A 12069-nucleotide genomic window follows, 5' to 3' on the forward strand; every position below is an offset into this window, starting at 1 on the left:
CAGCAGGCACTCAATAAATGCTGAGTAAGTAGACACGTGACAAGCAGAGGGCTCTGGTTGAAAAGTACCTCTTCTGTTCAAATAACCTTTCCACCCTTTTCTGCTTCTGAGTTATATTCCTGATTCATCCACGGAACAGCTTAGGTGCCTACTGTGTACTGGGTTCTGGAAATGCAGATTTAGAATGACTTAGTCCCAGGCTTGGAGCATTTTACTTCTCCTAGGGAAGTCAGACACATACATGTTTGATGATGAGAGTAGCTGACACTTAGCAAGTACCACTATGTGCCATGCGCACACTGAAGCCTCCTGCAATCGTAAGAGGCTGGTTCTCATATTAGTCCCAGTTTATAGAAGAGGAGGGAGACTGAAGCTCAGAGAGGTGAATTAATTCATCCACAGTCACCCAGTGAGTAAGTGGTACAGGCAGGATTCCAACCCAGGTCTGGCCCTAAACCTGGAAACATAAGCCTGTATCAGTGTTGTACCCTGGTGCTACAGGTGAGGTACTATGGGGCCCAGTGAAGGAGCCTGGTGTGAGGACTCCTAGGAGGCAACTTGGAAGTCTGTACTGAGTTACCCTCCACTGTCATTTGTTGCCGAGACTATGGCTCTTGAATGGTTGAAAAGAGTGGGAAATAAGACGATACATTTTTCTAAAAATTTTCCGGGTAACTGATGAGGGTTGAGACCTCATAAACAAAAAAGGCTGCAAGGAATAGGGCCTCTTGGATACGTGCCTGGTGTGGCCCTCAGGGTAATAACTGGGCCGCAGACACATGGCTGGTTCAGCCTCATGCTACAGGACCATGTCATCCAGGGTTGACAGGCAGAGGACGGGGGAGGCATACAGAGCCTGAGGGGCTGTGCTATCTAGCTCCAGCCATGCTCCCCACCAAAGCATTCTTCTAAAGAAAACCCCCATGGCCATGCTGCCCTCCTGAGAATACAGAATCAGAGCAGAGCACAGGACTGGGTAGAGGGGATCAAGGCTGCAGATGCCTCTGTAATAGGTGGAACGGTGGCCTCAAAACACATCCATGTCCTAAACCCTAGAATTTGTGAATATGACCTTCTTTGGAAAAAGGGTCTTGGCAAATGTAATTAAAAGATCTTGAGATGAGATCATCCTGGACTCTCTAGGTGGGCCCTAAATCCAGTGACCCCAAATCCTCATTAGAGAATAGAGGCAATTTGGGGACACAGAGACAAAGAGAAGAGAAGGCCATGGGAAGAAGGCAGAGGCGGAGATCGGGGTGATGTGGCCACTAGCCCACCCTAAATCCAGGATGATCTCATCTCGAGATCCTTCCCTGTTTACATCCGCAAGGACCCTCTTTCCAAATAAGGTGACGTTCTGAGGTTCAGTGTGGACAAGAATTATGGAAGGACACTATTTACCTTCTAAAGTTGTCTGAGACAGATAAAACAAGAAAACTTTCCCACCCTAAGAGCAAAGATCCCACAAACAACTTTTATTTCAAATATATATGACTCTGCCTTCTCCCTGGCGTGGCTTAGAGTGGGATCTCATTCTCCTCTTCATAAACCCTTGGCCCCGGGAAGCCCCCACGGCACTGATTCCCGCAGCTGCGTGGAAGAACAGGGGAGCAGGCTGTCTGGGAGAGGGGTCAGCACAGCGGGGTCTCTTCCAAGCCCCACCCTTGTTAGACAAATCACTGCACCTTTCTTGGCTTCCTTTTCTGAGTCAATAAGTGAGAAGTTGGCAAAGGATGGGCCATTTTTAAAAAGGCAAACTTTTTACAGAAATATATCAAGAAATAGCATCTCTAGTCCCCGGAGGTCCCTCCCAGAACTGTCACCACTGTACGCTTAACAACACAGGTTAATGGTTTTTTTTTATAAGAGAGGTGAAAATTTTACAACATAAAAGTAACCATTCGAAAATGTACCGTTCAGTGGCATTGAGTATATTCACGCTGTTGTGCAGCCACCACCTTTCTCTAGTCCCAAAACATCTCTATCCTCCTGGAAGGAAACCTGGTCCCCATTAGCCACTCACTCCCCATTTCTTCCTCCCTCACAGCCCCTGGCAATCACCAACCTGACTTCTGTGTCTATAGATTCGCCTATTGTGGACATTTTAAAACAGAATTTTTTTTTTTTTTTTAATTTATTTATTTTTTACAGAGACAGAGAGTGAGTCAGAGAGAGGGATAGACAGGGACAGACAGACAGGAACGGAGAGAGATGAGAAGCATCAATCGTTAGTTTTTCATTGCGTGTTGCAACACCTTAGTTGTTCATTGATTGCTTTCTCATATGTGCCTTGACCGCGGGCCTTCAGCAAACCGAGTAACCCCTTGCTGGAGCCAGCGACCTTGGGTTCAAGCTGGTGGGCTTTTGCTCAAACCAGATGAACTCAAGCTGGCAACCTCGGGGTTTTGAACCCGGGTCCTCTGCATCCCAGTCTGATGCTCTATCCACTGCGCCACCGCCTGGTCAGGCTATTGTGGACATTTTAGATAAATGGACTATGTGGCCTTTGGATCTGGCTTCTTTCATTTCACATCATGTTTGGAGACGTATCCACATTGTAGCAGGTGTTGGTGCTCTATTCCTTTTCATGACTGAATCATATTTCATTGACCGGATGAACCATGTCGGATTTATGTTTTCATTCATTGATGGACATTTGGTGTGCTTCCCCCTTTTGGCCACAGTGAATAGTTCTGACAGGTTCATCTTTGTCCTCATGTTTTATGTAAACGGAGTCATATAATACGTGATCTTTTGGGTTTGGCTTTCACGCTACATCAAATTTTTGTAGTTGGCTGCACCATGCTAGAGGAAACTTTTGAGGTCTTTCCTCCAGCACTTTCTGTTGCCCGAAAGCACTGGATACCATTTGTCCTCTGGTGGGCAAGACAGACTTGTTGGCTTCCCAAGAAAGTCCAGGTAGGAGACTTCACTAGGAGCCCCCCAAAGCTCCTTGGCTGACATCAGAAGGTGATGGGGAAAGATGGAGGAGCCATGTAGGGATGTCACACCAGACTGGGTATAAAACCCCTCAACTCCACAATCCTTATGAGTCTCAGCCTGCCCCCAGTTCCCACTATGAAGATGGCTGTTTCTTCTCATTAATTACTCAAGTGTGGAGCCCAAGCATTTCTTACCTGGTGCTTCAATTAATTGCTTGTAAACACTCAAGAAAGCAGCTTCGGCTTCTTGACTTCTTTTACTAAGGGCCACCACCTTTGGAAGAAAAACAAAAAGTCATGTGTAACCATGGTATCCGTGTATACAAGCAAATTTGATTATTTTCTACGTGTGCAAACAAGGGATGGGGACGGGGAGGGGAAATGAAGGTTACAAATATGGTGGTAGGAAGTTCAGGTTCACATTCCAGATCTACTGCATTGGGGCTACGTGACCTTGGGCAAGTCGCTGTCCCTCTCTGATCCTCAGTTTCCTCATCTGTAAAATGGGAATAAATAATAGAACCTATTTCCTAGGCCTGTTGTGAAGATTAAATGAAGCTGTGTATAAGCAGTTAGCACAGGGTACAGAGTAGGGTATTAACAGTTCCTATTATTATTCTTGTTATTAAAAGGCTACCCTGGAGGTTCAAACATGGCACATGTTTTGGGGAAAGGGGGGATATAGCTGGGGGTATTTCTTGCTACTGAAAATGAAAGAGAAATAGTTAAGTCTCTGGTAAGTTATCAAACGGCTTCCACAAATGTCAAGGGTGACAGAGTTACAGAAAACAGTTTCTGGTATACCAAAGGTGCTCAATAAATGCTTCTTCCTTTTTTAAAAAAATTATTGATTGATTTTAGAGAAAAAGGAAAGGAGAGAGAAGCAGAAACATCAACCTGTTCCTGTATGTGTCCTGACCAGGGACTGAACCCACAACCTCTGCGTGTCGGGATGATGCTATAACCAACCAAGCTATCCGGCCAGGGCAATATATGCTGCTTCAAGGATGAATGCAGGGTGACTAAATAACTCAGTGGTGAAGACCCACATTCACACACCCATTCTCCTGTTCACTGGCTTCTTCTGTTCTGCCAGTGAGACTCCATAAGACGTGTTTGGAAGAGGCTCTGCTGGGGCTTAACACCTCATCCTGCAACCCGAGCTCTGAACTGCGAGCTCTGGCCTCGCAGCCACCTTGGTGCTGGCTCTTGGTAGCCAGTCTGCTTGGCTTAGTACTGGGCGTCCCCAGCACATGAGCTCCTGGCACACAGGGGCTACCATCCCTACCCTCCTCAAGGACGTTCTGGGGGTGGGTACCTCCCTTTGGACTGGGACGGCTTTCTTCTCCCCAGCACCAATATACCTCTCCATCTGTTGCCAACTTCCTAAAAGATGAATCTATTGGAGCATCTACTTGTCAATCACCCTCTTTTGGTGTTGGGCTTTCCTTATGGATCTCAGTGATGCTAACTTAGAGGGTGTTTGTTACGGAATTCCTCCCCTTGAAGGAGCTCTGGGAGCCCATAGTCTGATGCATAGAATGTGTTCACTGTAATTTGTTAAAAGAACAAGTCTAAGTAGGTTGCACCAATTCTAGGTCCTGTCTGACACCATCCTGGGGAAATGACAGGGGCCAATTCTAAGACCAATTCTGGAGAAATGACGGAGGCCAATTCTGAGACCAATTCATTCTCAGAGGTGGCCTGGAGACAGGCTACCTGGGTTTAAATCACAGCTTTGCCACTTATTGTGTGTCCTTTAGCAAGTTGGTCACTTCAATCCCTGTGCCTCTATCTTTCCAGCTGGAAAATGGGGATAATAAAATGACAACTTCCCGCAGAGGGTTGAGAGAGGATCAAATGACCTAACACATGGAAAGGCCTGTGCAAAACTCCTGGCATGCATTAAACCCCATAGATACTGCTTGGTGTGACCAACCCTAGCCTTTTGCCTATTATGGGGACAGGTTGAAGCCCAAGAAAATCCAGGAGAAATGAAAGCCATGCATCTCCTGATTCCTAGACGGAGGATTATCGAAGAGCAGTCAGCAGGAAATTGGAAAGCTTCATGTTACAGTCATCCATGCTGAGCACACGTGGTGGCTGTGGTTTGGGGAAAGGTATTAGAATGTTCCATGGACTTCTGAAAAGAAACTCTGGGCAGAAGTGGGGCCAAGTGCCAGAAGATTCCTTAATGTTTCCCTGTCTCTGCCTACAGCACCCTCAACTTTCCATTCATGGCACTTACCAGTTTATTATGGTGTATTATTTATGTGTGACTCTCTCCTTAATCTGGGCTCCCCACTAGAGCTGTGCTGTCCAATACAGTAGCCACTGAGCACTGGAAGTGTGACTATTTCAAATTCAGATGGGCAATGCCCTGGCTTGGTGGCTCAGGTGGTTAGAATGTCATCCTGACATGCTAGGGTTGTGGGCTTGATTCCTGGTCAGGGTACATACAAGAATCAACCAATGAATGCATAAATAAGTGAAACAAATCAGTGTTTCTCTCTCTCTAAAACTAACTAAATAATAAATAAATTCAGATGGGATGCAAGTATAACATAGAGAATTTCTTTATTTTATTTTTTTAGCGAGAGAGATAGGAACAGAGAGAGAGAGAGAGAGAGAGAGAGAGAGAGAGGACAGATAGGAACAGACAGGCAGGAAGGGAGAGAGATGAGAAGCATCAGTTCTTCATTGCTGCATCTTAGTTGTTCATTGATTGCTTTCTCATTTGTGCCTTGACTGGGGGGCTCTAGCTGAGCCAGTGACCCCTTGCTCAAGCTGGCTACCTCGGGGATCCGAATCTGAGTCCTCTGAATCCCAGTCCAACGCTCTATCCACTGCGCCATAACCTGATCAGGCTAACATATAGGATTTCAAAGTCTTAGAATGTAAAAAGGATTGTATAGCATCTCAATTTTACATTGATTTTATGTTGAAAATGGTAATAGTTTGGACATTTTGGGTTAAATAAAATATGTCATTAAAATTAAATTCACCTGTTTCTCTATACTTTTAAAAATGTACCTTAAACAGTTTTAAATTAAATGTGGCTTGTATTATATTTCAACTGGATGGTGCTGGTTGAGATCAAGAGTTGGCAAACTATGGCCCTTGGGCCAAATCTGGCTCTTCCTCTATAATAAAGTTTTATTGGAACACAGTGAAGGCCACTCTTTTATGTACTGTCTATGGCTGATTTTCATGCTAATTCAATAATTGTGACAGATAGGTACCCTGGCTGCAAAGTTGAAATAGTTCCTGTCTGGCCCTCTCCAGAAAATGTTGCTGGTCCTAGCTTTAGAAGTGAACTAAATGGCTGGACAGTAGTTTTGAAAGCAGAGACCAGAAAATATCCTGGACTGGCACCCAGTCTGAATGGGTTCAAGGTTATGGCTTCCCACAGTAAATATGAGTCTTGAGGAAAGTGGCCATTTGAATGTCCTGCCTCATTCAGCCTTGTTTCAGAGCAGTGACCCTGTTTCCAGGAGGCCAGTTCTGATAGCTCAGAGCCCAATAGTGTGCTGGGCCCAAATGTCTTTAAGCATCTCTTGGCCTCAATTTGTCCATCTGTCAGGTGGGAAGAAAAATTTCCATCTGCTTAAAGCTGTTGGAGAGGAATGAGCTAACATTGTGGCAAAGAGTCCCATGGAAGTTGGCAGAAAGCTTTCTTATTAGAAAGCTTTAAGTCAGATAATTCTTCTTCCAACTGTATAGGATGTCTTTTCCAAGGTCTGCAGCTCTAATGCATTTCACTGACGTGCCCAGAACAGGTGAGCTCGGCATAAATAAAAGGCCACGTGCTTCTGCCTCGTGGCTGCATCCTATCACGCAGAAGGGCAGGAGAAGTGTCCAGAATGACAGATTTGGCTTGTGACAGACAGATCTTTGAAGGCCATCTGGGGGAGGAAGAGGAGGAAGAAAGAGTGGGGAGACGGAGGTGGTGGCCAGCTACAGAAACCGAGAAGGTCACTGTCGGAAATAGCTTAGCATCTGAGAGTGCGTGCGGCATTTGCGCCACCTGCTGTGATAGAAAGGGTGGAAATGTGCTCGGTCCCCTGAGTATGAAAATAACAGGGACAGAACTGATTAAGCCAGAGGAGAGGCAAAAGCCTCTTCTAGCTGCCTCTTCTAGCAGTTGGATAAAACCAACAAATTTTGGGACCCTCCCCCTCTGCCTGAGACCGAGTTTCCATGACTGAGGCAGCAGTGACATCTACTGGCTACTGAGAACTGCTTCATGCCCAGATCTTTGCAAGGTGGTTTGTCAAGTTCAGCTTCCGGAAACTGAACTTCTATTCTGTGCTCGCTGCTGTACCTTAGGAATCTCCCCAATGATGAGAGAACTAGTTGGTGCAGAGGTGGTATCCCAGCCCAGGATCCTTTCATTCCAGGGCCCAGACTTGCAACTAGAAAGCCTGTGCTTCTCAGTGCACAGTACAGTCCTGCAGGCGTGAGAGGGGGGTCTGAGTGCTCGTGTACAAAATGTATCAACACATTGGATGCTTGGACAAGAGCGGCAGGGGAAATTCTCCTTTATCTTGGCTCAGCCCAGTTTTCTCCCAAATGCATTTGGCCACATCACTTTATTCTTCAGAAGATAAACCTGGGAACTTGGGTTCCGTGAACACACTTGGAGAACAGCTTCCCTTTACCATGGGGTCCTGGGCTTTGGGGTGCGTGGGGTATAGTGGTTCTGAGACATGGGGCGTATCTGATGCAGCAGGATTCTGAAAGAAACCAAAGACTGAAGGGCAAGTGAGAGGAGGGGGGTGCTCAGAGGGTCTCAGAGTCAGCACCTCTGCGGAGGAGGCAGGGGACTGAGATCTAGGATAAAAGGAATCGGGCCAGGACGGCAGGGGCACCTCAGTGCCCTCTGAAGTATGGTTCTCTCTCTGGAGTGTGCATCTGTGGAACAAAAAGTGGCAAGAACCATGAGGGGAGACAGAGGAAGGGGCATGAGAGTGAAGGTTATGAGCAAGGGGGCATGGACAGCTGCAGATGCAGAGAACGTGGGGGTTCACGGACACTGAGGGGAGGAGAAAGAGGGGGTTGTGGGGAATAAGGGAGGCACTGACAGGAGGGCAGCAGACTTGAGGGTACGCACCATAAGAGCAACCTACAATTAGCTGAAGATCTTTCGGGCTATTTTGTTGAGAGAAACAGATATATTCTGGGCTGTAAATACTAGAGAGGTGAGGAGTAAATCAGGGGTGAGGAGAAAGTGTGAAAATTTCAAGGAGACCCAGTCTTAGAAAGTTCTAAATTCTCAAAATGGATTACTTTATGAGATACTGAGCTCCTTATCCGAAGAGGCATTCAAGTATGCAACTATCTATTTGTGAGGCTGTGCAGGGAGACCTGCACATGGGGAAAGTTTGAGTATCCAGAAGGCACACATCTAAGAGTCTATGTCAGGGGTCCCCAAACTTTTTACACAGGGAGCCAGTTCACTGTCCCTCAGACCGTTGGAGGGCCGGACTATACAAAAAACTATGAACAAATCCCTATGCACACTGCACATATCTTATTTTAAAGTAAAAAAACAAAACAGGAACAAATCCAATATTTAAAATAAAGAACAAGTAAATTTAAATCAACAAACTGACCAGTATTTCAATGAGAACTATGCTCCTCTCACTGACCACCAATGAAAGAGGTGCCCATTCTGGAAGTGCGGTGGGGGCCGGATAAATGGCCTCAGGGGGCCGCAAGTGGCCCGCGGGCCGTAGTTTGGGGACCCCTGGTCTATGTGATAGATGGCTTTTCCTTACAGTAATAATCTATTATTACTGCATAGTAACATTCTGATGTTACCTAGTTTCATACCAGGTAAAATGGGATAACATTTCCATTGTTTGGCTAATATGAGAATTATTATTATTAATAATAACAGTGACTACTAAGCACTGACTCTGTGTCAGGCAGGCACTGTGCTATGTATTGGAAACATATTAATTCATTTAATCTTCACAAACCCTTCAGAGGGGGGATTGTTACTACCTATTTAACAGATGAAGACACAAGGCTCAGAGGGTGAGGGTCACACTGCATTGGAGCTGGTGAACTCCAGAGTCCATGCTTCTTACCCTCACTTGGGACTGGGAAATTTGTGGAAGGAGCTGGAATATCAGAAACAGCTGGAGAAGCCAGGCAGGCGGGCAGGGGACTGGAGGCCAGGCAGAGACAAACCCCAGGTCTCCAGCAGGACCCCCTCCCCCTGCCTCACACAGTGTGTCTGCTAAGGGCCCTGTCCCTGGCTGAGCCCAACGCTCTCTCCGCCATAAATCATTGATGTGGCTGAGCAAAAGGAAATTACAAGTTAAAGTCGGGGCTTAAATAAAAAATAAGAGCTTGACCCTTGCTTTTGGTAGCTGCTATTGATTTGGGCTCTGTCTGTCAGCTCCTACCCAGATGGGGCAGAGGCTGAGACCCTCTCTGGAGAGGAAGAGATGCCAGGGGGGCAGGAGCACAGAGGAATACCGTGCGAGAGTGGCGGTCTACAATACAAGCCAAGGAGGGAGCTCCCACCAGAAACCAGCCCTGCCAGCACCCTGATCTGGGAATTCCTGCCTCCAGAATGATGAGAAAATAAAACACCGGTTTAGGACCCCCAGTCTGTGGTGGTCTGTGACGGCAGCCGCAAGCCAAGGCAGGTGGGCTCTCCGGTTATTCCCCTTTTATAGATGAGGCACAGAGATTAAAAAGCCACTGAGCAATACAGCAGCTATCCAGGGAGGCACAGGGTATGGGCACCGTGTCTTCTTGAGGACTAAAATATTACTGTGACAGAAAGCAGGGAGAAGCCAGCAGGTAAAAGGGCAGGGGGCCCTTGTGCCAAGAGGATGGGATGGACGAATGGCTGCATGAACAGGACTGTGTGAATGATGACAAAGGGGAAAGCAGCTACGAGGGGTTTTGAGCAGAGGAGGGACATGATGTGATATACATTCTACAGGAGCCCTCTGGTTGCTGTGTGGAGAAGGGACTGAGGGGCCAGCAGGGAAGCAGGGGGATCGGGGAGGTGGCTGCTCTAACAGTCCAGGTGAGCAGGGATGCGGCTCGAGACAGGGCCGTCCAGGTGGGCGGGGACGGCGGCTCAGGGCAGGGCGGTCCAGGTGAGCTGGGATGCGGCTTGGGACAGGGCTGTCCAGGTGGGCGGGGACGGCGGCTCAGGGCAGGGCGGTCCAGGTGAGCTGGGATGGCGACTCAGGGCAGGGCTGCCCAGGTGAGTCAGGTAGCAGTGGGGGTGGGAGAGTGCTCAGGCTTTGGGGTGATTCTGAGTTCGAGCAGGAGGATGTGCTCCTTGGGAGCATGGAGTGACGTGGGGAAGGACGAGAGGAAGTGAGGAGTTGAGGAGAAGCCACGGTTTGGGGCATGAACAATGGGATGTTCCTGAATGGCCACTGCTATGATTGTTTCTCCCATCAGAGTCGAGGACAGGACAGAACAGGTCAGGAGTGGGCACTAAAATCAACACCAGCTGAATGAACAAATGAACGTATGCGGGAAGGAAGGAAGTTAAGAAGAGGCTGTGTGAGCTAATCCTTCCGAACTACAAACTTAAATAAAACCCTGCGTCAAGATGACAGAATGACACCCTCCCAGTAGCCCAAACTTAGCTGCTATCTTGTTCGCTCTGTGGAGACCTCTAGCAAGCTCTCTTCCGGAGCAACTGAGTAACCCATGGTTAGGGGGCGGGGCAAGCCTCAGGGTCTGCCCCGGAGGTCCCGGGCACTTGTCCTCAGGAAGCCAATGGCAGGGCAGGAAAGAGGCAAAGGAGGACGCGGGAGTGAGCAGACCTGGGTTCTGGTTTCAGCTGGGGCCCTTTGGTCCCTGTTCACTTTTGGGCAAGTCACACCCCCTTTCTGAGCCTCGGTTTTTTATCTGTGAAAAACTCAGTTGTGCAATGATTCTAATTTCCCCAAGCAGACAGATGGATAGACAGACGGACAGACACTCACCTCACTTCCCCACACATCAATCCCCACCTGCCTGAGGTTTTAAAATCAAAGATAGTGCAAAGCCTTTTTCTCCCAGGCTGGGGGTGTATCTGCCAAGAGGCCAAGAGGCAGGGGAGAAAAACACTGTGCAATTTTATTCTAATATTTGTAATTATTCCCAGGCTAAAAATAAGGCACAGAGCAAAGTGTTTTCAAATGTCGGTGTTAATGAACACGTTTTATCCAACATAATACAGGCCCCCAAATGCATTTATGTCAGGTTCCCTGAGACCTTGTGAGCAGCACCCCACCCCGGGCTGGTTTCCATGGCTTGGAAGCGGCACAAAAATGCAATGTACTGCCAGCGCAGGCTGGCAGGCCTGCTATTAGCAACAGTGCAATCATCAATTACGACCAATCACAAGCTACTGATTTTATAATTATCAAATGAAGTTCTAACTTCTCACCTCCGCTCAGTGGCAACTAATAGAATCTCCTGGTTCAAAAAGGAAGCTCCCTCCCCCCCTTTTTTTTTCTTTACTGGGCATTTTCCTTTCCTCCTGGTTTGCTCTATCTCTCTCGCTCTCTTCTGGGTAAAGAATTTCCAGGCCTCCATGTAAGACTGCATTTAAATTGCTTGTCACTCAAAACAAAGGCGAACCACTCATTTGTAATTCACCAGCCACCTGAACAGACTGCCTGTTTTCCTTTAAGCATCCATGCACTGAAGCACAAAGATCATTTTTCTATTGTTGAAATTGTATAAGCCAGGGCTTTTTTTAGCAGCAAACACACAATTTCACTTCTCTTCTGAGGGCTCCTGGCAGAAAAGGGACAGTAGGCTTTCTTCAGTGCCTTATAAATAAATTTCGCTTTGAGGTATTAAAAAAAATCAACTATATGCTCATATAATAAGACAAAAGCTATCAAGGCTATATATACTATGAGGGCAGGATCAAAGTGACGTTTCCTGCCCTGCCCAGGGTGTGGCCAGTGTATGGAACTGGATGATTAAGATTCGTTCTTATGGGCACTGGAAGCATCCGTGTCCCTGTTCCTCTTTTTGGGAGCTGCACATGCCACGACTGGGCCTCCAGGCTGATGAGCATCTGGCCGGCAGTCTGTGAGAGCAGCAACAGCCCAGGAATGGATGCCCTAGCTTGGAACTTGCTGTTCCA

At 47.4% G+C, this 12069-nt stretch overlaps 1 protein-coding gene across 5 annotated transcripts in view; it reads right to left on the reverse strand.

Moving 5' to 3' along the window:
* Positions 1 to 12069, reverse strand: part of CUX2 (cut like homeobox 2) — a 229700-nt gene that overhangs the window by 46133 nt on the left and 171498 nt on the right. For all 5 annotated transcript variants that reach the window (XM_066370929.1, XM_066370928.1, XM_066370927.1 and 2 more), the window contains exon 4: positions 3138 to 3216. In XM_066370929.1, the coding sequence (XP_066227026.1) occupies positions 3138 to 3216 (79 nt within the window). The remainder of the gene's footprint in view (positions 1 to 3137; positions 3217 to 12069) is intronic.

Source organism: Saccopteryx leptura, chromosome 2 (genome assembly GCF_036850995.1).
Source record: "Saccopteryx leptura isolate mSacLep1 chromosome 2, mSacLep1_pri_phased_curated, whole genome shotgun sequence".
In the NCBI taxonomy this organism is placed as follows: Eukaryota; Metazoa; Chordata; class Mammalia; order Chiroptera; family Emballonuridae; genus Saccopteryx; species Saccopteryx leptura.